Genomic DNA, 27,569 nt, shown 5'->3' with positions numbered 1-27,569 from the left:
TGAATGGAAGATTGTTACCCTGTTAAACAATTTGGAGAAGCAAAGTAAAGGGGTTTGGAGATTGCAGCTCCCTGGAGGTGGAAGAAGAGGGAGGTGGCAGGGGTGTTGAACTGGGCAGACCTCTGGTCTTGGGTTCCATGGGACTTGTAGGTACAGAGTCCATGGCCACAAACGGACTGGAAAGCCTGTTGGCCTTTGTGGCAGGGTGGGAATGTAAGTAGTTGGTGCCCCTTCCATAGCCAAGGAAGGGGCAAAAGACAGTGTGGGGCAGTGGAAAGTCCCAGCGATTGCAAGATGCCTTGCTATTCTTAAAGTGCATGAGTGCCAAACCTGTCTCATCGCCAAAGAGGTGGCTGTCATTGGAGGGCATTTCCATAAGAAATGCCTGAAAATACCCCAAAAAGCCAATAGATCTCAGCCAGGCATGGTATCGGAGTGCCACTGATGACACAATCGCTCTGCATATCGAGTCGAACGTATCCAGTCCGCAGAGTATGGTGAACTTTGTTGCATTCCTGCTACTGGCTACGGCCCGGGTCAGAATGGCTCAAGCCTCCTTCAAGACCACGGGCAGTACTTACGCAACAGAATCCCAAATAGTGTGGGAGTACTGGCCCAACAGGCATGCGGAAGAGAACATCTTCTGGCTGAAGGCGTGCATCTTGGATTCCGTATCTGGTGGACTGGTAGGGAATGCATCAAGGTTGACACTGGATATGGAGGCTTGGACAAGGAGACACTCTGGGGTGGGGTGCTGGGTGAGGAGAGCTGGGTCCCCAGGAGCGAGGCAGTGGTGGAGGGCAATCTTCATGTGGACATGAGCCCCTGTGCAGGTTTTGGCCCACACCCCAAGCAGGATATCTGTGAGGGCTTCATTAAAAGGGAAGAGTGGTTCTGTGGGGGCAACTCTTGGCTTAAGCATCTTGGCCAGCATGTTTGTCTAGACAGGGGCTGAGGGCAACTTAAGATTCAGGACCTCAGCCACCTTTCATCACCACCATGGCAAATGAAGCCCCTTTCTCCATAGCCACACTGGGAGGAGACCAAGCCAGTGTTTGGGGAGATGTCCAAACCACTGACATCTGCCAGTTCCTCATACCAGTTATCTTCAGGCTTTTCCATGGGGTTCGGGTACCCATAGGGATCATCAGATCCTCCCAATCATGCTCATTGGAGGGTCTATCTAAAAAAGTAGGCCCTGGCTCTGACTTGGAAGGTCGACTTACGGCTGGTGCAGGAGCCAACATCAAGCGACGCCTATCCAGCTCTGTATCAGATTTGAGAATAACTTTAGGGTTGGTGTTGCTGTGGAGTGTCAGCTGAATCGGAAGAATGCCACTGGAATGGGCTCCGGGGAAAGTGTCAGTCTTGCAAACAGAACAGATCTGGATCCAGGACCAAATCCAGAGGGCCCAACTAATGCTGAGGACAGATCTACCAGCAGAAATCCAGTGGGGCACCTGCTGAGCCCATAGGGGCCAAAAGTCACTCCAGAGACGTCTGCCCGCCCTAATATGAGGCGCATGGCCTCATAAAACTCCTTTAATTGGGTGAGCATCGCTATGGCTTCAGGAAATTATGTGAGGTGCAGAGTGAACACAGATTTAGGCTCCACGGCTGACACATGGGAGCAGGGCCTAGATCTGTGGCACCAGCTAGAAAATAATTGATCTGTATTTTTATTAGTTATTAAAGTTCCAAATTAGTGGTGGTCAGATGTTTAATATTAAGAAAAAGTCCCTTTTGTAAAGGTTACTTACCTGAACTGTCAGAGGACTAATTAACATAGGCCTCTGCTATCTCTCACCCTGTGCTCAATCTTGAACAGGTGTGAAAAAAGTGTGAAATGTCCTCCAGGAACAAAACATAAGCTGCTGTGAACAGCCAGACAGGGCTCCTCTGAACTCCAAAGAATCTGTAGAGTGAGGGATGTGAGCATCCTTTTGGACACTACAGTGTTAAATCCTGCTTGACAGGTCTGTTAAGCCACATGTAACACCTGGGGCATTCTTGAAAGGGAGAGAACAAGATGCCAAGACAATTATTGCGGATACCCAGTCTGGTTGTTGAAGGACCACGTTTTGTCCCACCAGACCTCTGTATCTGGGTCTGCTGTGGGTACAGTGCCTGCTTCAAATTGTATTTTAGTGTTAAATGTGGGATTATCATAGTGCACGCCCTTCATGTACCGCCAGCCCTCAGAGTCCATGTCTAATGTGACCAAAGACTTTCACCTTATTAAAAATGCACAGACAGATGGCATTTTGGGCCTGTGTGCTGTAAGGCAAACAGAAACTGCTGCAAAAATGCACAGAGTTACCCCTAGAGATTTTAAACTTCATTCATCAGGTTGGGCCCAGGAGTCGATCCCACTCACTAGCTAATGCCAGACATAAATGAGGTACCTCCATGCACCCACTTCAGAACACTTTCTGGAACTGCAGAAGATCAGAAAAGAACTGGACCTGTTGTCTATGATCTGAGAGGAACCCTAAAGGACTGGACCTGCTCTCTCTCCTGTACCCAGGACAAAGAAGTGGACTCCAAGGGTCAATTGGCTGACCTTTTGTATCACAACAGGGAGACAAGCTGCAAGAGGCCTTTTCCTGGAAGTACCCAGATGATCAATTGCACCTGGACTGCACCATGCTGTTGGCCTCTGCATGACACCCTGTGAGTCTCTAGGTGCTTTCCCCGAGTTCCTTGGGGGCTAAGTAGTGTATGCCTGTGGTGGACTGGGACTGAACAGACTTGGGGCCTGATTTTGAGTTTGGTGGATGGGGTTACTCTGTCACAAACGTGATGGATAGCCAGTCTGCCGTATTACTATTACATTATATCCTATGGACATCATAATATGGCGGAATTGATATCAGTCACGTTTGTGACAGAGTAACCTGTCTGCCAAACTCTAAATCAGACCCCCTTAGTCAGAAGGCAGAATATTTGACCAGGACAAACCTGGTTGGTGTATCCGAGTTGTGTTCTATCGCGGTCAGCCTCAAATTGTGCCAAGGTCCCTGTCTACTGCAACCACTGACTATGATTGGCACTTTGTGCTTCATGGCGCTATTTCTACTTAAAACTTTAAAAATCATATCTCTGGTTCCCTTTAAGGTTCACTGTGAAAAGGGTTGTGATTATTCCTTGAGGTGGGTAGTCACCCCATCCAAATAATCCAATTTCTTACAGGTACCATCCAATGCTAAGTCCAATAGTGATACTTCAACATCACTTGAAAAGCCAGTGGATCTTATCTGCAAGTGATGCAGAAGCAACACACTGGTACAGACTGCCCTGTCCAAGCAGTCAGTGGTGTTCAGCCCAGAGAGGATGACATACGTCACTGCATCCTGACAATCTTAAATAATCTTAGTTAGGTATTCATCAGGGACTGTCAGCAAGATCTTGCTGACCATATCCCAAAACACATGAGAGGAGCGTCCCAGTAGGAAACTGGCATTTACTGAGCAAAGAGCGAAAATGGCTGATCAAAACATTCTCTTCCTAAATTCCTCCATTCACTTTGATTCCCTATTGGGAGGTGCAGTAGAGAATGAGTTATGGTTCAGTCCACTTGTTGATACCTGGACCAACAAGCTTTCAGGCAAAGGGCGCTGCATGAGAAAAGGAGGGTCACCAGGGGCAGGTCTATGTCTTCTGGCGACTTCTCTATTTCCCTATAGACAAAAGAAAGTTTGACCCAAGTGTTCATTTGTCCATCAGGGCTTAATAAAAAGGGAGAAGCAGCTCTATAGTAGTCTGTTCAGGCTCTTGGACATTTGTCAGGACATTAGCCTTAACTTCAACGGACAGAAGTTGCAGATCTAAAAAGTCCACACCGGTCTGATCTCCAAAGCAAAATCAGCTCTTTCGTCTATGGAAGGGCAATGGAGAGAGTTCAACCCAGTGTCTGGAAGGGTGCTTGTCCACTAGCGACCTGAAGTTCCAGAAAATGTTGTCCTCATTGTAATAATGGTATGCATCATCTCCATTATCATCATGGTGGATGTGTTCTGAGGCATAATGAAAGTTAAGCATTCTAGGCAGTGATAGTGTTCTGTCAGTTACAATTAGGCTGGATTGGCCCTTATGCGCTGTCCGGCCGTGTTTGGGCAATGCAGAGCTAAGTTACGCAGTCCTGGATCATCTTGCGATTCATCTGAACAGCCCTCGCTGGACTTGGAGTCATGCAAAGACCCTAGGAATCCGAGATATACCCGGTGGAGATCTTTAAGACATTTGCTCGTCACAGTCCCCACAAGGTTTCGACCCTGTAGTCGCTATATGGGACATGTTCCCTTGCACACTGTAAGAAAGGTTTGAGGAAAAATCATCAAAAAGAAAAGAAAAGTAGAGTGAGCTCCAGATCCGCATCAGAGGGTGGGAAAAGAAGGGAACTGACATCATTGTGAAGGGTTGGCACATATAAGTGGATCAGGCATCACTTTAGGGTTGGTCTGAAGTAGACGCAGCGCAACGCCACCTATCAGTGCACCAGAGCAATAATGAGAAAAATCTTCGGATCCAGTCGGGGTATTCACAATATCAGGAATCTGCTGTTGGAATTATCCATCAGAAATTCCATAATCAAGTATCATTTAATTGATTAATTCACCCAGAGGCCTCCCCAAATACACGTAGCAGCTGAAGGCATCTAGGTCCACTCACCGCCGGATGCGATAAATATAGAAGCACATTGTGGCGTAGAGTGCAATGCGATCCTCTTTCCCCCCCACCCACTTGCATCCTGTAAGGAAGGTGTCCTGAAGAATCAAGTGTGTGAGTGGTTCTATGGCTAGGGCAGAGAGGAGTAGGGATAAAGGACAGCCATGTCTCGTACCTTGCTCGATGGGGAAAGCCTCAGAGAGCACCCAATTCACAAGGACACAAGCTGTCGGCATTTGGTATAGAAGCTGCACCATGTGGCAAAAAGAGCGCTCCGCGCCCACTTTTTAAAGGACAAGGTCCAAGTGCCCCCAGTCCACTGTATTGAATGCTTTTTCAAAGTCTATTAATAAGAGGGCCAGTGGAGAGGGGTGCATGTGTCTGTGCGCCAGGGTGACATGTAACCTTCGCAGGCAGTGCCTAGTGCTGCGGGTTGGTATGAATCCGCACTAATCGGGGTGAATCAGGTGGTGCAAGACCGTCTTCAAACGAGTGGCCAATACTGTGGCATATTTTAATTTCACCATTGATTAGCGATATTGGCCAGTAGTCTGCACAGGCCGTTGAGGGGGGTTGAGACTTTGGAAGTACTACTATTGTAGCCTGGTCCAAATTGTGAGGAAGGTCGCCTCTCTCCAAGGCCTCTTTATAAAGACCATGGAAGAGGTGAATCAGTATGGCTCTGAATTTAGCATAGTATTCTGCAGGATAGCTGTCTGGGCCAGGAGTCTTGCCCGACTTAAGGGCCACAATATCCTCTGCGATCTCCTCTATGGTTATAGGTTTGTCTAGACTTTTGCTAACAGAAACCAGAAGACAAAGCATATCTATCTCGTGTAGGAGCGGCGTCTCACGTTCGATAATTGGCCTAGGCACCTCTATACAGAGCGGCATAATACCGGGCAATGGTAGATGCTATGTCATTGGGGGGGGGGGGGGGGGGGGGGGGGGGTCCTTATGAAGTGTCCCACTCCCGTCCGCCACCTCAGGGATCACTCTCCCTGCCAGTGGCCTGTTAGTTAGCCAATAAAGCCACTTACTATTCTTGTCACCCAATCATAAATGCGCACCCGCAAGGCTTGTCAGATTCGTTTCGCTTCCTCTTGGGAGTGAGTCCTGATTTCCTCCCTCACCATCACCAAGGCACAATGGGCGGCCTCCTCTATTCCTGCTGTCTAGTTTGTGTTCCAACTGGAGTGCTTGAGCCTCAAGGTGTGCTATACATGCTTGTTTCTTCTTTTCCTGGTGCCGCAAAAGGGCCGTAACATGACCGTGGATTGTAGCCTTGCCTGCAACCCAGAGTACGAGGTTAGACTGGACTGGGCCCTCATGATCTTGAAAATAGTGTTCAATCTTCGTGCGAAGGCCGGTAGAGTAAGTCTCGTCCTGTAAGAACCAAGCGTTTAGGCGCCCCATGAGCCTGCAAGTGCTATCAGAGTGGCCTATGGTCAGGAGAGTCGGAGCATGATCCGAAACCCCGCAGGCAAGTATCTGCACTTGGGTGACTAAGGAAAGTTCAGTGGCAGGCATGAGGATGATGTCAATGCGAGCATGTGTGTGGTGTGCCGGAGAGGTGCGAGTATATTGTCGGGAGCGAGGGTGCGAGGTCCTCCACATGTTGTAAAGGTCACGACTCAATACCCATTTGCTGAGGGATGTGGAGAGCCTGCAGCAGGCCTCTGATGGGGGCCCGTTACGTCTAAGCCCGAATCTAGGACCGCCTTCATGTCCCAGCGGATAATGGTAGAGCCTACGGGCATCTGAGCTATTAGGTCGATGAATGTGGAGAAGAACGGGTCAAGCACGAGTCATGGGGGGCGTGGGGCATACACACTGAGTAAATTAATAGGGTGACTATCCACCCGGCCTCTTAGGGCAAGAAATCTCCCCTGAGGATCCAACCATGTCTGCTGCACCTTCAACGAGTAGTCGCAATGCAGGAATATCGTGACCCCTCTAGCCCCAAGTGCAAATTGCAGGTGGTACACACAGTCGAAGCCTTATCGAGCGAGGAACGGGCAAGAGGTCCCCATTAGGTGCGTCTCCTTTGGAACCGGATAGAGGGGCGAAGCCAGCGCACATGATGCAGTACTCCTGCCCTTTTAATTTTATCCAGAAAGCCTATTAACACTCAACAAAACTATGGTGGAAGGGGTCATGAGGTGCCAAAGGAAAGAAATCTACTTGGAACGGACCGCATGGCCGGGAGCGCAGGGTGCATATTGGATGGGCTTGCTATATAAAATTGAGCTTGTGTTTGTGTAGGGATCTGGACAACTTGAGACCTTTCGCCCCTGCATGACATCAAAGCACAAAGCAAACAATAATGCAACAACACAACAGTGTGCCGATTAACAAACCCCCCACCCCACCCCCCCCCAACTCGCTCCCTCCTCATTCTCCCCCCTTCCAACTGAAGAAGCAAATGTCGCCCTTTAGGCTAACTCCACCAATGACCCAAAGAAAAGGAAAAGAAGAATACAATATAAAGTGGTTGTTCCCTCCAGGGAGCCGTATCTCCTGTGCACCATGGTAATGAACCTGTCCAGACCTCACCTTGACCCAATGGGATCAGCTAAACTAGCAGTGTTTTACTCAGTCTATCTCCTCCCGGTGTGGGCAGCTGATCTCAGTGGATCGGGTTGTGGGAGGCGTCTTCTTGTTGCGAGGGCAGCAGGGTAGGAGACTCAGGGCTTTAGGATCTCCAGGAAGGGAGAGTCCTCCGTTGCCTGTGGCGAGAGCCAGCGCTGGAGTACTCAGGGCAATCGCCCCCCGCAGATGCCCCAGTCGCACAGGCCGAGGCACGATGGGATTCCGGCGTGTCGAAGAAGTAGGTCTTACCGGCATGTAGAACTCTGAGTCATGCCAGAAAAAAAAGCATGTAATGCAAATGCACGGCCTTCAGTTTTTGTTTCACTTGCTCATAAGAGCATCACTTGGCTTGGACTTCACAAGAGTAATCTGTGAGGATCAGAATCTTTGAGGTCTGGAAGTGAATCTCAGCTTGCAAGCAGGCCTCTCGGTGCTGTCACTATCTCAGAAGTTAAGAAAACCGACAATCAATGCCCTAAGAAGTATACCAGGTGGTGGTTTGGTAGAAAGAGCTCTGTGGGCTCACTCAATAGCGAACCACAGGGACAGCCCACCAAAGGGCATCCACGATTTAAGCCATATCTCTAGAAATTTAACAGGCTGGGGACGCTCAACCCCTTCTGAAAGGCAAATGAATCGTAGATTGTTCTGTCTTGAGTGATTCTCTGCATCCTCTGCGTGTTGTTGTAACCCCACGAGTGTGAGTTAGCAAGTGGGTCACCTTGGATTTTGATTCCTGAACTTCATCCTTCACTGATGATACGTGCCTCAGTGAGGAACGCTGTGGCATTCTTGAGATTCTGCCATAAGGGGGCCATGTCCACTCGCACCTCCCCGATCCTATTCTTGACAGACTCCTGTGAGGATTGAATGGCCCATAGGATCTTGTCCGGGTCTCCCACGACAGAAGTAAAGGTCTTCATGATGTCTCCCACTAGGAACATGCATATATGGCCCCCAGGCCAGTCATGGTGCTGCCATACTGATCATTCTTTGGGGGGAGGGGAAACAACATCTCAGTCTTACACCCCCGGCTCCAACCCCGTCCACCCAAACTCCAGAGGGGTATCCAGAGGCACAGTGGTCTAATCAGTGGTATTAACAGTGAGGACCAGGATCCTCCTGATAGAATGCATGCAGTCAATAAGTGACAATCAGGGGGTGACTGTGAAGAACCCAGAGAACGGGACAGGCTGCTCAAGCTGGACCTGGCCCCAGGGCCCTAACCACGAGGCCCACAGCCAGGGAGTTTCCGCGCGGCTACCGGAAGGCGATCACAGGCAGTCGGGCTCAGATGTGCCGCAGCTCACCCTCGCCAGGCCCCAGCTAGGAAGGCCAATGGGGCCAGTCGCAGGCCGCTGGTGCCGCGGCTCCTCCCTGCACAGCCCTAGAGGCAGCAGCAGATGGCAGGTAGCACACGTCGTGCTCATAATAAAGCCTCGGGGGGGGGGGGGGGTCGCATCACTTGAGGCCGCACTGGCCAGATGGCCCGCCCCCTCAGCGACTCTGGGCCAGGCACGAGTCCGGCGGGCCGGATCGAGTCCAACACAGTCCGGCTCCCTCCAACTGTCCCTGCGTCCGGTGGCGGGAGAATCGGGACCCGTTACGGTGTGCAACAGCAGGAAACAGGCAGACGCACCTCGCGGTCGGGATCACGTTCGGCCAGGCAGCCCGCCTCTCAGTGCCCAGGTCAGATGTGAGTCCGGCAGGCCACCGCAGCTCCTCCACCAATGCAGCTACAGGTCTCCCGGCCAACCAGAGCAGCTGGGACTCACCTAAAGGGGGCCAGGTGAATGCATGGGCAGACCCCAAGCCAGAGGGCCCCAGCCCGTGGCCACAGAGCATGGGGCAAGGGGAGCACAGTGCAAAAGGACAAGAGGGCTCAGCGGGTGCCCGCCGCCGCCATCTTGTCTCCCTGCCTCTGTCTTCCAAGCACAGTGAGGGCCATGGCATGAGGGAGCAACGCGGTGCCTCCCCTCCGATCCACAGTCTTCTCAGGAGGAGTCGAGGCCGGAAGCAAAGGTCTGGTAGGTCCCATTAGAACGAGGATGACAGAGCCATCCGGAGCACTCTGAGTGCGACCACCATCTTGATGCCCCACACCACGCTCACCCCCCCCTTTAAACACATTTTACCTGGAGAACAAGTTACTTACCTTCGGTAACGCCTTATCTGCTAGAGACCGGTTCTAGCAGCAGATTCCTTACTTTAAAATTAGAATTCTCCCCCAGGCGTCACCCTGTATCCAGACATTTTTCCCCGGCAGAACCTCTGCTCATCGGAAGGGGGCATTGTGCAAGTCGTAGCAACGTCATCCACAGGATGCGATGGAGTCCCTATAATCCCCTCTCTGATGCCCAGACGTTAGTTTCTTCTGTGACTGTTTTCCAGGCCAAAAACACTAAACCACTAATAGAAACTGCCTACTGAAACAGTGTGCTGAAAAAGAGACATCTCTGTTGATTAATTACGAACTCCCAAAGAAGGCATCATAATGCCCAGAACGGGATCTTGGGAGAAAAAGAAAAGCCAGTTAGCTGAGCTTCCCCTGTAGGTGGGGAGGATAGGTGGGTCAATAAGGAATCTGCAGCTAGATCTCATCTCTACCACATGAAGTGTTACTGAAGGTAAGTAACGTGTTCTTCTGATAGAGACATCTAACCACAGGTTCTATACTTTAGAATTAGATACCAAAGCAATACCCCATCTCCGGAGGAAGGTCTGCAGACCAATTTCAGACAAGGAAGGCCTGCAGGGCCGAATGGACAAAATGCCAGTGAAAACGGACTTGACTGTACAGACGGTAATGTTTGGTAAATGTGTGCAGGGAAGCCCAAGTTGCTGTGGCAGATATCCAGGACCGGAACTCCGTATTCTAATGCAGTGATAGTGGATCTGGCTCAGACAGAATGAGTACACAAACCCTCAGAGGGATGCTTCCTGGCCAATGCATAGCAGATTGTAATGCAGATCACTACTGACCTTACTAAAAGCCACTGACTAGAGCAAGCCGGTCTAGAAAAAGAGACAAGAGACCCGATGCTCTTAGGCATTTAGAGAAGTAAAAACACATGCCACACCAGAAGAACTGTGGGAAGGACCACTGGTAAGTAAAGACATTAAGGCATTGAAAGGCATAGGAATAACATTACCATGGCAGTGGGACAAAAATGTGGTGGAAGACAAGAGACAATATGAACATAAAAACGACTTGGTCCCAAGGAGGGATTAAACTAATGGTCAGCCAGTACATGGGGGCCCAGAGTCAACAGGCAATGCCACTGAGCTATAGCTCTTTGCCACAGAAAGGCATTATTGTAGCCAAAACTGCTCTGTAAAAGCACATATAAAAGGGGGAAATCCAAGAACCATCTATGATGGAGAAAGCATTGAACAATGTTTTAATAGAAATATGGCAAAGACACCAACAGCAACTATTGGTATAGAAACAACACTGGTCCTAAGAAAAAATGGCCAGAGTTAATGTTAAGACCTCTGGGATCATGTGTAATGTTGAACACACATGGGAGAAAAAGAAAAATAATTGCCTATGTAACGACAAAAGGAAATATGTATATAGACATCTTCCACAGACAGAAGGCATTACTATGATATATATATATATATATACATACATACACACAAACACACACACACACACACACCGAGCCATGTAATCAGCAAGATAGTACGAACGTAAGAGGATGGAAAGTGTGGAAGACATCACACCCCCCCAGTAAAGTAAAGGGTGCTGAAGCATTCAAACCAATGCTAACTGACTGAGAAGTCTACAATCAGGTCGCTGATATCAAAGGCTTAAAAGAAGACAGCAGGTGAGAAAAACTTGGCTGAAGTACGGAACAAAAGGTAAAATGCATAGTCCTCTAGGGACAAAACCCCACAAGTGGAAGTCCACAAACCGAAAACAACGTAGTAAAGCTGAAGCAACAAAACAAGTTTTAACCTATTAGAAGAGCAACAATCAATGATTATAGGAAAGAATGTTCCTACAGGAAAAAAGAGACATTAAAATCACCAGAAGGTACAAGACAAGCATGTCTACCGCCTTCATTGTACTAGTGTATAAAGGCATCTTCTAAACGAAGTAAGGTACACAGCAAGCAAGGAACATTCCCTTATAAAGTAAGGAACCCTAACAGTCACGCAGAAGCGTTATAACTGCCCCCGGAGGACTAAAACTATTATGACATCCTGTAGAATAGAGTGAAATGAACCGACCAGGGAGACTGTGTCCAAAGGGCGCACCCAATCCTTACTACAAACAAATCCCGGGAAAGAAGGAACCGTAATGTTCAAGGAACATGCATAAACTACCAGATATCCACCATAAGATGAAAGATAGACATCAACACACAAGATGGCTACATGGCAGTGCCTAAAGAATTAATATGTAGACATCTTGAGACCCTGGGTGGTGAGGGACCACTTACATAAAAGGTGCCTTGCCTCTAAACTATAATCAAGTATAATACGTCTCCTTGTGGTGAAGAGTCAGCGTAAAGACTACAAGACCGGCATCACAAGAGAAGAGTGCCATGAGCATGACCCGCACAGTATAGGAAAGTAGGCAAGATGCCACAAATAAAGACAACAGCAGGGTGCAAGGATGAATGAAAAATCCCATTCTACTAAGAACACAAGAAGGAATTGGAACCCGTGTACCACTGGTGCCAGAGAGACCAGCAGCAAGAGCCCATGCCGCTGAGGTATAGCAAAGGCAGCTCGCAAAAGGAGTGCAGGGACGCAAGGATGTGGCATGGCCCCTTATTAAAAATCATACAGTGTTTCACAATAAAGAAGCACAGGCACTATTCCTGTTTGGCTCTGGTTAAGCACTGTTATTAATGGGTCAGGGGTCACCTCCACAAAGGGAGCTGCAAATCTAGTGTGGAGTCAGGCAGGATGCCTCTCACCTCCTTGGGGCACAAAGACGCATCAGAGGGAGGTAGGAGCCCAAAGACAGCATGGAGATAATTATAATAACCCCACATCAGGTCCAGAGTTGCCCTGGCTCCGGGCAAAGTAGGGAGGCATGGTATAGACTCATGTGCCAACTCCTCAACCGGAGGCTGGAAGAGGGCATCAGAAACACAAGACTTGCGTGATGTTGGTGGATGCAGCGACTTTGACCACCTGAATTTCAATGTCTTATCCTTCAAGAGCGACATAAACTTGCGAGAACGGCTCCTGGATCATTCTCCCAATCGATCCCGGAACCTTGAATGAGATAGACAATGACGTGGGGCCTACGCCAGTCACACTACATGGTCTACATATGCCATTCCTGCAATGCCTTTGGGCAAAGGCGACAGCATGACCCCCAATCTGCGGAGTCACGGTGTTTCCTGAGGCACCACATACAAACAATATGAGGGTCTGTGGCCAACATCTGCCTGCCACAGGATCCACAAGATTTGAACCCCGAGGACATAGAAAAAAGGGGCACACTGTTCCTTTGACAGCAAAAATGTTGAAATTGGCCAAAAATAGCCAAAGGAACTGCTCCAGATCCGCGTTGGAAGTGCATAAAAAAGGAACGACATCAGCGCTTTGTAGCAAGGAATCTGAAACTAGATGTCACTATCACAAAAGCAGGTCAGCAGAAGGGTTGAAGCAATACAGGGGGCAGAGAAGCACAGGGGCTAGGAAGAGCTATATGGGTGCAGGTAGGCTGACAAAAGGAAACAATTGAAACAGAAACATGGAGCACAAGGGTAACAGCCGGGGTGCACAGAAGCAGAGTGTCTGAAAGTGACAAGGGGGAAAAGCATATATGGGAGACGGTTGGAAAACATATGAACTCTCATGGAGTGTTTCATGAAAAAAAAAAAAAGGGAAAACATTTTTTTTTTGCAAAAAGCGTGCATTCGTGGAAAAATAGAAAGAGTCAACCAGAGAGGTGGTAAACAAGCTATTAACCATAGGAGGGACAAAGACATGATCAACGGGCTACAACAAATAAAGACAGCTAATAGAAAGCAAGCAAATGTGGGTGACAAAACAGCAAGCCAATGGAAAGCAAGGCGCAGAATGCATTCCCAGGTAAGCTTTAAGCAGGTCTTCAACCAGACTGCTATGCTGTTAGTAGGCTTTGGCCTGAAAAGGTGACTATCAGAAACGAGCATCAAAGCAATACAAAAAGCATATAACTGTGACAAGGTACATGCTGCAAAAATATTTTCTGCATCATTCTCAGAGAAGGACCCATCGTTTAACAACGTGCTTGAATACAAAAACAAGTCTCTTTTCACATCTATTAAAGGGATAATGGGAAGGTCTGACAGATGGTATGGCCTTTGGTGATGAGGGAGAACAATGTAAAAGCACTCTGTATGTATTTACCTTACTGCTATGAAATGACCGGAATGCAACTGCTCACTAAAATTGTTACTGTTAGTATCTTTTTAAACTCTACAGTGGCAGATAGATTAAAAAGCAAAAAAAAATCCAGGGTAGAGGATTCTGTCATAGTGCACAATCAAACTGAGTATTTTGGAGAGGTAATCATTAGGTCCAAATTACAATCATAGGTCCACAGGAAGAATCTTGATGGCAGCCACATGTGAAATGACAGGAATGCAATGCAGTTCAAAACAAATCCTATCTGAAAGTGGGCAGTTGAAATTTAGTAGCTGCCTGATGAAATGAACTGCAAAAAGTAAAGTTCTTGACAGGTAGCAGTCTGTGATCAAAGTACCCAAGCGTGTGGCTGTAAACATTTACCCGATGCATCAGCTGAGACTGAGCATTACTAATACTGCGTATTATCTACAATATGATAGGCTGTGAACAGTTTGCACAATAAACCAGTAAGAGGTTGCGTCACAGTTTTTTTTCAAGATGTCAATGACACCATTCACACCATTCACACGTATTTTAAAAAAAAAAGCTTACTACCTTCCAGTGTTTTTATGGAGGCAAGAGCAAATGTTTCTTCTTTCTCATTCTCATCACCAACTTCCTCCCAGGCGGCTGAAAAATTTGGCTTCAGAACTTTCTGAATATGGTCAGAGAGAGTCACTTCCATGTCTTCTAACTGGGGAAGGTAAGACAATACATTTTAGTAAGCACATGCATGCTTAAACAGCAGGCAATTAATGCTAATCACAAAACATAGACCAGAATGGAGTTTTGAGCAAACAGCAATAGAGAGCAGACAGCTCACGGAGAAACATCTACACATTTGATTAACACATTTGATTAACGTCGAGAGAGCAGTTATTCACTTACTGTGTGAGACAGCTTTTAGTGAGATAATCACTATTTCACATGATATAATTGACTATGAAAAATTCTTGTGCAAAAACAACAAGTGATTGACTGAATGCTGAACATTGTCAAACATTCACCCCCAGTACAGTGATCTGGGCCTAAATCCATCGTTTTGTTGCTGCCCGTGCCATTCCAGTTTGGACCCAGCCATATGCAAATCAGTCTTGACCCTGTTCCCCATGGGAACAGTCCAGCCCGAACTGCTAGGCCAGGTCTTCCCTGGACTGGAAACAAGCATCCTGGGACCAGTTTCAGGGTTTCACCCCTCATCAGCCAGGCTAGCTTGAATCCAGTGGCATGGGAAGCACGGGACCCACGTCTGGGCATACCCTTCCCCCTTAGGGCGACAAATGCAACAAAAAAAAACGGTCCCAGGATGCTCGTTTATGGTCCAGGGAGGACCTGGCCAGGCAGTTCGGGCTGGACTGTTCCCATGAGGAACAGGGTCAAGACTGATTTGCATATGGCTGGGTCCAAACTGGGGTGGCATGGTGAGCAAAAGAACGATGGATTAAACCCAGATCTGTGACTGGGGTTGAGTGTTTGCATTGTCAGCACTCCGTCTATCATCCTTTTGTGTTGGTAAAGTTGCCCCAAGTGGGAAGGGTATGCCCGGACGTGGGTCCCTTGCTCACTGTGCCACTGGAATCAAGCTAGCCTGGCTGAAGAAGGGTGATACCCTGAAACTGGTCCCAGGATGCTTGTTTCCGGTCCAAGGAGGACCTGGCCAGGCAGTTCGGGCTGGACTGTTCCCATGAGGAACCGGGGCAAGACTGATTTGCATTTGGCTGGGTCCAAACTGGAGCAAAAGAACAATGGATTAAACCCAGATCTGTGACTGGGGGTGAGTGTTTGCATTGTCAGCACTCCGTCCATCATCCTTTTGTGTTGGTAAAGTTGCCCCAAGTGGGATGGGTATGCCCAGACGTGGGTCCCTTGCTCACTGTGCCACTGGAATAAAGCTAGCCTGGCTGAGGAAGGGTGATACCCTGAAACCGGTCCCAGGATGCTTGTTTCCGATCCAGGGAGGACCTGGCCAGGCAGTTCGGGCTGGACTGTTCCCATGAGGAACAGGGTCAAGACTGATTTGCCTATGGCTGGGTCCAAAGTGGGGTGGCATGGTGAGCAAAAGTACGATGGATTAAACCCAGATCTGTGACTGGGGGCGAGTGTTTGCATTGTCAGCACTCCGTCCATCATCCTTTTGTGTCTGAAAAATACTTACCACATATTCGTCATCATAGCCCTCATCATCTGGGACCCTGGTGTTGGGATCACAGTCTCTCACCACAAACTTCATTGTGCAATTGAACGTGCAGGAAACTGAGAGTAAAGAAAACACACATTTTACCACAAATATCAAGCGGGCCTATGCTTTCTCCATTAACATTTATGTGTAGAACAAACAAAAGCTTTACTACCAGTACAACTGCCTCCTTAACCCCCTTTACCAGTTGTTGTCAAACTATTCTTGTCTATAAAAGGTTTTCTAAAAGTTCTTGATTTGCTCAGATTTCATCAACAGTAATTAGTTCTAGTAGTATTTTCAAAGAGTAGTATGAGAGAAAAACTGGGTAAAACAAGTGAACATAGGATACAATGTCGAGCGGTTGCACATGCTGATAATGTGACAAGTGGGCAAGTGTGCAAAGTGCACTATGGGATAACAGTTCATACAATCCTACCATCAGAAAAAGGGCTCCTATCGACCCTTACTCTGCAGATCAGAGAACAGCATGCAATATTTCTAAAAAAATAAATCATCTCCTGACCACCAAAGCTAAATTTTATCCAGCTAAAGAGTAGACACTGTTCTAGGGATAGTGGAAGTATACAAACCTAGTAAGGTTTAAGTGTGACACAACAGCTATTGCTGATGGGAGAGATGCAGCGAAGTTCACAATACGATGTGGGCTGGACACAACCGACTTACAAGGGAGATCGATTACAATGACTGTGGCCTTGAGGCGCCATTTCTGGTTGAAGATGTCTGGTATTTTGGGGGGGGATGTACAATCCACCCTTATGGGCATACCCTTTAAGGAGTCCCGGGCTATGGCCAGGTCCTTGGACCTCGCACTTCTCCCCGAGGAAATTACAGCTCGCTTGGCCAAGGGAGCTATAGAGAGGGTCCCTGTGGAAGAAGTAGGTCGTGGTTGTTATTCTTGATACTTTCTGGTGCCCAAAAAGCACAAAGGCCTCCGCCCTATCCTACACCTTGGTCCCTCAATCTCTTCAAGACGAAGTTTAAGATGCTCACTCTGGCTTATGTTCTATTTGCCCTGGACCCAGGAGACTGGATGGAAGAGTTTGACTTGCATAACGCCTACTTCCACATTCCTGTTCTGCCCATCCACAGAGATTACTTGCCATTCACGGTAGCTCACAAGCACTTTCAGTTCACCGTGCTCCCCTTTGGCCTTACCAGCGCCCCTCGTGTGTTCACTAATGTGATGGCAGTGGTCACAGCACATCTGCACAGGTTAGGGGTTTCAGTCTTCCCCTACCTCGACGACTGGCTGTTGAAGGCGGGCTTACCACAGGTTGTTGCCTCCCACCTCCAGACTACAACAGACCTCCTGGATTCACTGGGGTTCACCCAAAGCGTGCCAAAGTCAAATTTGACTCCCTCTAAGATGCTTCTTTTCATTGGAGCTGTTCTGGACAAAGTGCAGGTTCGGGCTTATTCTCCTGAGCATTGAGTCCAGGATATTCAGGCTATGATACAGATGTTTCAGTCTCAATCCTGGATTTTGGTGAGAATGACTCTGAGGCTTCTGGGACTCATGACCTTCTGTATCCTGCTGGTGATACATGTCAGGTGGCACTCGCAGCCTCTGCAGTGGGACCTGAAGCTCCAGTGGGTGTAGCACCAGGGGAATCTCTCAGATATGGTCCAGATCTCGGAGGGAACTGTGCAAGATCTGCAGTGGTGGCTCTTGAACATCGATTAGGTCAGAGACAGATCCCTCTCCCTTCCCCAATGAGAGCTGAAAGTAGTGACAGATGCGTCACTCCTTGGATGGGGCTGCCATGTAGGGGAGGTGGAGACCAAAGGCACCTTGTCTCCAGCGGAGTCTGGGCTCCACATCAATTTTTGGAGCTCCGGGTGATCAGACAGGCATGGAAAGCATTCCTTACTTCTCTCAGAGGGAAAGTAGTGCAGGTGTTCATGGACACCACCACCGCCATGTGGTACTACAACAAGCAGGGCAGGATGGGGTCATGGACCCTTTGTCAGGAGACTCTGCGCCTCTAGACATGACTCAAACAGGGCCGTTCCCTGGTGGTTCAACATCTGGCGGACTCTTTGAACACCACACTGGACAAACTCAGCAGACAATGCCTGGTCGATCACGAATGGCTTCTCTATCCAGGGATGTCGCAAGGTCTGTCAGCAGTGGGGAGAGCCTCGGTTAGATCTGTTTGCCTCTGAAGAGAACTAGCAATGTCAGCAGATTTGTGCATGGGAGTTTCCAAGGAGGCAGTCACTCGGTGATGCTTTTCATCTCGAGTGGAGCAAAAGCCTCAAACGCCTTTCCGCCCATACCGCTTCTGCCCTGAGTTCTGAAGAAGATCAATAATGCCTGGCCCAAGTAATCATTGTGGCTCCGGACTGGGCTCGAAGAGTCTGGTATCCCAAGCTATTGAGCATGGCTATTCATCCTCCAATCAGACTGCACCTTTGGGAGGATCTTCTGTTGCAGCAGCAGGGGAGGGTTCTCCACCCAAACCTGTCCAGACTTCGCCTTGGAGATTGAGCAGCATCATTTGACAGCTTTTGACCTTCCGCCCAAAGTTTGTCATGTTATCTTGCAGCCAGGCATCCCTCCACCAAAACGGTATACCCATGTAGGCATAAATTTGTGGCATGGTGCACAGACAAGTCTGTTGACCCCCTCTGTGCCCCTCTTTCCGAGGTCCTATTCTTTATACTTTCTTTGGCCCAGCAGGGCTCTGCGTTGGGCAGCCCAAAAAGTTATTTGTTTGTTATCTCTGCATTTCTGAGATTACCTGACCAACCCTTTTTGTTTAAGTCTCTTATTGTTAGAAGGTTCCTTATTGGCCTTATCCACATGTTTCCCCCATCACCATTCATCAAGTCACAATGGGATTTTTATGTGGTTCTGACATTTCACAACTGTGCTGCTTTTGAGCCTCTTCACAATTCTCCTCTCAGGCTTCTAACATTAAAAACAGCCTTCCTTGTGGCCATTACATCAGCCCGTGGGATAAGTGAGCTGCACGCACTGTCATGTAAGCCACCCTACCTTTCCATCTACCCTGACAAAGTAGTGCTATGCATCAGGGATTCATTTTTGCCAAAAGTGGTCACACCCGTACATGAAGGCCAATCCATCACCTTGCCTACTGTTTACAATCTCCCCCCCCCCATCCTTCTAAGGAAGAAGGAAAGAGACTCCACCGCCTGGACCCAAAAAGAGCATTGGTGTTATACCTTGATCGTACCAAAGAGTTCTGGGTGGATGATCAACTCTTTGTTGGGTATGTGAGTGTGAAGAAAGGTCAGGCAGTGCAGAAGAGAACCATCTCTAGATAGGTCATTCTCTGCAATAAAATGCGATATGCATTGGCTAAAAAGCAACCCCCGTAGGGTTTGCCTGCTCACGATACCAGAGCGACAACTGCAACCACTGCATTTGCACGCAGATTTCCAGTCCTGCACATCTGTCATGCAACAACGTGGGCATCCTTGCACACTTTCACCAAACACTACTGCCTTGACAATCAGGTCCGAAGGGACTGTTACTTTGCCCAATCAGCCTGTGTGATCTTGGTTTGCAGACCACCCCTGGTGGTACTGCTTTGGCATCTATTCTAAGGTAAAGAATCTGCAACTAGATGTCTCCATTGGATGAATAAGTTACTTACTTTTAGTAACGCATTATCTAGTAGAGACTATCTAGTTGCAGAGTCCTTATAGACCCACCCATCCTTCCCGCTCTGCGAACTGATTTCTAGGGACAGAGACTCCCATTTCAAGGCCCTTGCTTTGACGCACCAGTGATGAGTGTTCTTCAGGGCTCTGCGCTTCTGGCATGGAAAATCGTGAAAAGAAACTGAGGTCAGCGTGCCGGGATGGCGCCTATTTGAGAAAAATCTCCAGATCCAGACTGACGCCTGGGGGAAATCCTAAGGTACGGAATCGGCAACTAGATATTGTCTCTACCAGATAATTTGTTACCGAAGATAAGTAACTTGTTCAATGGCCTAATTAGACATGAGAAAAACTTACTGACCTTTTAGAAGTCGTCTCATTTGTTTAGGGAGCTCATCTACAAATCGATGCACAGGCTTCAACAAGGACCTTTTTGCACTTCCTCAGTACAGCCGATGAATTGGATTTGCTATTGGCTTTGGAAGAGATGGTTCCACAAATCTCACAGGACAACACACCTATCATCTTTTTGTCTGTTGTCACCGAGGTCAAGGTTAAGCACTATGGGAGTACCGGTTAACAGGAGGTCTTTTGAATGCAGAAAGGGACAGGCCGGGGCTTCCCCAGGCTCCTCACGTGCAGCAGCCTCAATAGAAGCTGACTTTCTGGAATGATCTATTCTTAGAACAGAATCTTCATAATCTGTTCAGTAAGGGAACAACCTCTTTTTCAGAGGCAACCACTTAAAATCTTATAGAGTAAAATCCGTCATTAAGAGACAAAATGTGCCTATAGGTTGCCATCTATTAAAAACTGAAAAACCTCTTTGGGAAGTATAAAATCCCTTTTTAGTGTTGAAGTTCCCACCGAAGTTAACAAGGCAATGAGAACTTAGAACAACATTCAATTTGTAATTATGGTTGTAAGATACACAACCTTTCACTGTGGGGATATAAGGAAAAGTTAACTGAAATATGAACTAAGATACAAAACATACTATTCCTTTGGCAGTGAAATCTTAGCCTTTGAGAAGAGGAAAATAACAGCCATCCACTAGAACACAAAGGAGATGCTGAAAAAACTATTGCCATTATTTAATCACAGAAACATCATTATTGAAACTTCACGTTTTCTGAAATAGTTTCTTTAATTAGGAGTGTGGATATTTGCCTGTCTATGTGGCTGGTACATTTTTATCTGGTATATGCCATGAAAAAGCTGGTTAGATCAACTGAAGTTTTACACCCACCCTGTTTCTAAGATAATCAAACAGGTTAACAATCGACCAGTTACCCAATATACTAAAATAACATAGCTCACTAGCTTCTTCCCAGGCCGCACTCCAACTGGTTCAGTAGCCAGCTTGAAGCACCAAGTCCGATGTTGCTTACCATTTAAAGTGGCAAAGTTATTGATTCAAGCAGTATTTTAAAAAATGGTATTTATAATTTAAACGTTTTTGGAATATCAGATGAGAGTATAGTAAAACTGCTGACGCCAACATTAAAAAGGTGAAATATTTCCCATGAGAAACAAAAACAAAATAATAATTTGTCACCAACTACCAGCCCTTCACTTGCCTGCCTTCACTTGTAAAAATCTCCAAGATTACATCAAAACCAGGTGTGAACTACTCCACAATCACATCTATGCCAACTTCCTTCAGCTCAACTACCGTTTTTGCTTCAGATCACACTGCAGCACAGATGCAGCTACTTTGCAAATCACGAAATTCTGAATGGATTCGCTGGCAACATCCTTAACTGGCTCTCCTCCTACTATCCAACCAATTAACACCAATTCATTCACATGGGCACCTCCGAGACACGGAATATACCCATCACCTGCACAATTTCCCAGATATGGATCTTGTCCTGTCATTCTCGAAATACCTATGAAGCATTATAGGACTCTGCTCACCGACAACTACATTAAAATTCATCAATGATGCACAACTCTACCACAAAGTTTCCACAGCTCTAGAAAATGAATACAATTAACATGGATGGTCAGCACCTACCTGAATCACAATCTCATCAAGACAGAACTCCTATTTGCCAAGGACATGAAACAACTAGAATAAAACTTGGGTCAATGACATGAACCTAGATGGATTTAAGTCCAAACTTTCATCCATTGCTGAGACACTAGGAGTCACTTTGTACAACAAACTCAACCTCAAGAAATACACTGCCAAGAAAACCAAAACGCCTTGTGTCAGCTCTTTCTACAAAAGAAAATGAAACAGAAAGTGACTTCAGATCTATGGTTCAATTCCTGGTACTCCTGCATATAGTTTGTGACAATGCCCTATTTCAGGGCTTCCCAGACTAATTAGTAGCCCCTTTTAGGGAATCCTACTCATTGCATCGTGCCTCATCAAGGGCCTGAAGAAATATGACATCATCACCCCCACTTGATAGAACCCCACTTGCTCCCCTTCTTGGCCCACATGTCTATCAGGACCGCCCCAACCCTGACCTAGCCCAATCCACAGCTCTTTAAAGAACACTAATTGCGAACACAGTAACAGTCCACTTTCTCTCTCAGAACCCAGCTACCCCTCCAACCACTCATTGACTGTAATTTTGGCTTGGCCTGTAACATCACTTTGCTACCTTCCAGCTAGGATTGTGCTTTTCATTCACCACAGAGAAACATAAACCTTTCATTTTTTTATTAAAATGGATGGATTTAGGGCTATTCAATGAAAGCCCTTAATTGATGTTTTAAATTAGGTCAGGAACTGTGTTCCTAATCATTTAAAGATATCAGAGCCCATGCAGGAGTAGACCTGACAGCATGCTAAGGTGTTAGTACAAACCTTTAGATAAAATCTTTCCCACAACATAGATTTTCGATGCCCCTGATGCCAGTTTGTGCAAGGTAATCAATGATTAAGCAGCCTGTTGACGAATGCTACTGTTTGAATGACACTATTTCGAATTTAATAATGCCAACCTACAATCCTATATATCGCCTTCCACTAGTTCTGATGCTAAGCATACTGTTAGAAACAAACTATTAACTACTGTTTTCATTGATCAGACTTGCAATGCTAACATATGATGTAGTGAGTTAGGTAAATGCAGTATTTGGATTATAATTGTATTGTGATACAATGCTTGCAATATAAGGGGTGTGCCGTGCTCTGCACCAATGGCAGTGATATTTGTGCTCTAGGAGCAATCTGGCGACCCAGCTGACATGAAGTCTTATTTAATGGGTTAGACAAAAAGGCTCAATTTACAAAACAAACCATAAATCTGCACACGTAAAAGTGTTCCTGCGCCCAGGTGCAGATGTGCAATTCTTCTCTATTCACAGTAGTGTGCTTGGATAGCTGTGACCATTATAGATTTCGAGATATACTAAGTATATATTTTTAACATTGCGATTTCCACAGTTGGCAAAAAGAAACCCCACTCTGCAATTACACGTTTTTCCCTTTTTTGTGTATAAGGGGGAATGGGTCTTTCCTGCATAGAAACCCATATATACCCAAATGAACTATGGTGGTGTTCCCTTCCCACACTGGATTGGGATGGCTCAAGTCCTTTAGAGGCGCAAATCTCTGACTATTTCCACAGTGGGAAAAGGTCTGACAGAAGTTTGCAAATGTTTTAGTTTGTAAATACCTAGAAGTTGTACATCCCATAATTTTAGACCACAAATGTAGGTGTATAGCTGAAAATTGCTTGGTAATCAAGCGCACAAAGTTTATTGAAATTTTCATCTAACACTGTAGCCTATATGTGCCAGAGGACTATGTAGGAAATTAATTTAAACAGGCAAGTTAAGGGAGGGGTTTTCATAAATATATTGAGGCATATGGCAATCAACCTTATATGTAATTTTCCACATGAAGCATCCAAGAAATTAATTAATATTTAAGAGGAAAATCCATATAAAGTTACTTCGATAAAAGGTTATTTGAATAAAAATAGACGTTTCAGGTTATGTACTGAAACTTGTGCTCAAACGACAGACCATCGATATCTCTAATGCATTCTATTATTAGTCTGTTTCAATGTAAAAGGCTGATCCAGCATCATGACAGTTGTCAATCTAACTTGCACTGCGAATGTTTGGTCATGCTTTCGGAATGCCTACATGTTTTACCCTAAAATTTGACTGGATGTAATTAGCTTGAACGTTGCCCCTCAAAGAGAACCACTGGCACCCATAAATATACTGACGCCTGCATTTATCCATGATCAAACTACTCAAACAAGATTTCCCTCAGATGAAAGTGTTCATGTTCACAAGTTGTTCTGGGTACTTTGTTACAAATTCTGAAATCTGGCATACAAACTACACTTCCACAGGTACACCAAGATCAAAACAAGCCTATTGTTAGCACCTGCTGATGGATCATCCTCGGGCAACCTCACAAGAGTATAGCACATCCCTGGCTGGTTGTACGAGAGGCTCATGGCTGGTATGTAATGGACTACGTCATAGGCATCTGACGGCTCCATCTGCACAGTTATTTTCTCCAGAAGCTGGTCATTCAAAGTATTTGTACAGTCAAACTGCAAGCAAAAGGAGTAAACATGTTAGACCGCATGTGCTGCTCAACAATAATATTGAATATCTTGCTACTAGCTCCAGTTCACAATAATTCTGTAATCACTGGGATTGAGTAGACAGCACCTGCTAGATGGTGAAGTTGAAAATAAGGAGTGCTACAGGCCAGAGGAAATACACTGAGCGCTATGGCAAATGTTAATCTACAACAAAAGGTAGGTCTTTGCTCTTTTCTGGAGTTCTCAGGTCTGCAACACTTTAAAGTCTTCTGGAGACTCAGATCAAACATCTAAACTAAAACTAATGTTAGTTTCAGTGTGCACAGATTGAGTTTTGGTTTCAGGGTCCTGGAATGTGCCCAATGCCACTAAACCAATATAGGTGTCCAAAGATGCCTAAGAAGAAAATAAGTTAATTACCTGTAACTGTAGTTCTCCAGTACGGGAATCTTTCATAGATTCACATGCTTGAATCCTTCCCAGTTGTCGAGACGGGGGTCCCCGGTATCTTAGAAAAGCAATGTCTTAATAGACATATACACTGTAAGCCTTAGGCCTTTGGTTTAGTATATCACATCACAATAATTTTTCCAAAAAAAAAAAGACAAAAAAAACCTTTAGAGTTCATCAATCAGGTCACACCACCTTTTAGAACCCTCCTGAGATAAGCTGCTTTCCCTCAGATTTTCTAAACACTAGTGCGTACATATGGTAGAACACGGAGGTAAATAAAGGTGAGCATTTACGGGGATGACAACTTGCAAAGAACAGGCATTTGGCTTTTTTGGACGGGGGGGGGGGGTCGAGAGAGCCAGAATTGGTTTGCCCCGCCGGAGAAAGATGAGGTCCAGTGTTCCCGGGTCCAATTTACACTTGTGATAAGTTATTCTCAGCCTGCTTAGGGTGTCTGCTATGGCGTTCTGGTGTCCTGGCACATGTTCTGCCTTCAGGTGTACACCAGTTTCAGATCAACTGAGCCTCCTGAGACAGTAGGCACGATTGAGTGCCTCCCTGCTTGTTTATGTAGTGCACTGTTGTGTTGCCTGTTCTGACAAACAGTGAAGATTATTGAAACCTGGGAAGGAAGGCTTGTAGTGCCAGGTATGCAGCCCTTAACTCGAAGATGGATGTGACGACTCCGATGTGAAGGAGGCCACTTGCCGCTGACCAGGAGGTCCTGCAGATAAGCTCCCCATCCGTTGTAACAACTAGCGGGGAGTTTAGAGGTAAAAACAGGAGGCCACTGAGAGGTTTGCTGGATGTGTCCACCAGGCGAGTGATTTGACTATGAGCAGAGTTACTTGAATGATATCCTCGAACAACCCTGCCACCTGCTTTCACTGTATATCTAGTGCTTCCTGAAGAGGACACATATGTGGGTGACAGTACGGTATGAGATGGATACAAGAGATTTGTACAGGCGTTCTGAAAGTGACTTTCTTTTTTGCAGCTTTCTTCCTAGGGTTGTTACTTTTCGCTGTCTCTCGAGTGTGGGTAGGCCATATTGAGGCTTATATCCAGTATGGCTTCCAGGAACGTTATTCTCTGTGATGATTGGAGCACCAATTTGACCAGGTTGAGCACTGTTTGGTGGGAACTTTCACCAATCAGTCATCGAGATAGGGCAAGACTTGATGCCTCTTTTGCCTGAGACAAGCTGAGACTGGTGCTAGACATTTGCTGAAGATGCAGGAAGCAGACTTGAGCCCAAAGGGTAAAACTTGGAATTGAAAATGTTTGCCACCTACCAGAAACCTTAGCCATTTTCTGTTCCGCGGATGGATGGATATGTGAAAATAGGCATCCTGAGGTCTAGGGAGGACATGTAATCTCTCTTGTTGAGGATCTGCAATATGTCTTGGAGTGTGACTATGCAAAACAATTGTTTCTTGAGATATTTGTTGAGTTCTCTCAAGTCGAGAATTGGTCTCCACCGTTGTGCCTTCTTGCGGATTAGGAAGAAACAGGAATAGAAACCTTTACCCTTCTGGAAGCAGGGAACTCTATTGCTCCTTTTAGCAACATGGTTTCTACTTCTAATTTCAGCAAGCAGAGGTGTTTTTGTACTTCACGTAGAGGTGGCATTAGGAACGTCTTTGTACAAATTCTTAAAGGTGTCTGGATTGAACTATGTCGAGGACCCACTGGTCTGTGGTTATCTGCCTCCACAGTGATACAGGTGACATCCTCCATGAAAGGAGGGTTGACCTCTTCCTCTAGTGCAATGAAGAAGCACTTTTCTGTACTGCAACGTGCCTAGCGACCTTGCAGTGTCCGTGTCCGACTTGATAGTTTGGAGATCTTCATCAACATGCCTCCCAAACAAAGCCTCTCCATCGTATGGCAAGTCCAGTATTTTTGTTTGAACTTCAGGTCTGAAGTTGGTAGCCTTAAGCCATCCTTGACGGCGTAGAACTGCAGCTCCAGCCAGTTGTCTGAATCCATTACAGGCAAAGTTTAAGAAGCAGTCTATAATCTCAGAGGAAGAACGTTGGCCTTCCATCAACACCTTCTTTGCTTCCCCTCTGATATTTTCAGGAAACTCGTCCAAATATTGGACATATTGGACCATAGTTGTCTGTCATACCGGCTGAGGAGCACTAGGGAATTTGCTGCCCTTACATTAAGGATGAACATTGCAGAAAATCGTTACCCAATGTTATCAAGATGTCTGCTGTCTTTATCAGGTGATTTGTCAGAGGTGTGGAGAGGTTTCATAATTGGCGTTGTGCTGTCTGTGTGATGACTGAAGCACGTTTAGGGTGTCCTCTGAGAAAAGCAAGAGGATCCTCTGGGGTTTTAGATTTTTTATCAAGTTTGGGCAAAACAGCAGGTACTGTGGCTGGATTGTGCCTGATTTTTAAGCCCTGGCTCCACACATAGTCAATAATGGGTATGGCCCTGACTATTTTCCTATAGGGCTCTTTTGAAGTCATAAAGGAAACAGTCCTGTTGTGTTGCAGGCATAGGCAGGTCAAGACGTGTGGCCGCTCTTCGATGTTGTGGAAACCTCCTATATCTTCTAGAGGTGACTCAACTGGAGGAGATGTTGGAGATGCTGGTAAAATGCAATTATCCCATTTATCTTGATGAGTCTGAATTTCACCTTCCTCTCTCGCCTTTTCAGACGATGTTGGGTCATGTAGTGTCACCACCAGTGGAGTGCGGTGCAAAAGCGGAGTTGCAGGAAAATGCTGGGGCTGAGGAGGAAGAGTTTGAGGGCGATTATTATCTGTAGAGGCTGGAGCTTTCTGAGCAGGAGTAGTTACTGGAGGGAAACGTCCTATAATCTGCTAGCATAGATTGCAGATCAGATATAAGAGTGACGGAAGGCATGCCATGCCTTGTTGGTACTGGTGAGGTTGTTGACAGTCTTGTGAGAAATCTTGCTGAACATAATATTTGCCTTCATCTGAGTAGTCGTGACATTTGACGTGTAGTTCAGATAGGCTCCTTGCCGCTCTGTAAAAGCCATCTTCATCAGAGTCATCATCCAGAAGGTGGGATGGCACGAGGGTGGAGAACTTGCTTGGTGACGTTATAGATGGTGTTATTTGTGTCTCTTTCAAATACTTTTGCCTTGTATG

At 46.5% G+C, this 27,569-nt stretch overlaps 1 protein-coding gene across 2 annotated transcripts in view; it reads right to left on the bottom strand.

Annotated features, from left to right (window-relative positions):
• COPG2 (COPI coat complex subunit gamma 2) overlaps window positions 1-27,569 on the bottom strand; it is a 297,572-nt gene that overhangs the window by 43,517 nt on the left and 226,486 nt on the right. For both annotated transcript variants that reach the window (XM_069229321.1, XM_069229320.1), the window contains 3 exons: window positions 23,817-23,988; window positions 15,779-15,876; window positions 14,179-14,317 (listed from right to left, as the gene is read on the bottom strand). In XM_069229321.1, the coding sequence (XP_069085422.1) occupies window positions 14,179-14,317; window positions 15,779-15,876; window positions 23,817-23,988 (409 nt within the window). The remainder of the gene's footprint in view (window positions 1-14,178; window positions 14,318-15,778; window positions 15,877-23,816; window positions 23,989-27,569) is intronic.

The sequence above is a fragment of the Pleurodeles waltl genome, chromosome 4_1, assembly GCF_031143425.1.
Source record: "Pleurodeles waltl isolate 20211129_DDA chromosome 4_1, aPleWal1.hap1.20221129, whole genome shotgun sequence".
NCBI lineage: Eukaryota > Metazoa > Chordata > Amphibia > Caudata > Salamandridae > Pleurodeles > Pleurodeles waltl.
Note: the sequence above shows the minus strand (reverse complement) of the source record. Positions and strands in the feature narration are given on the sequence as shown.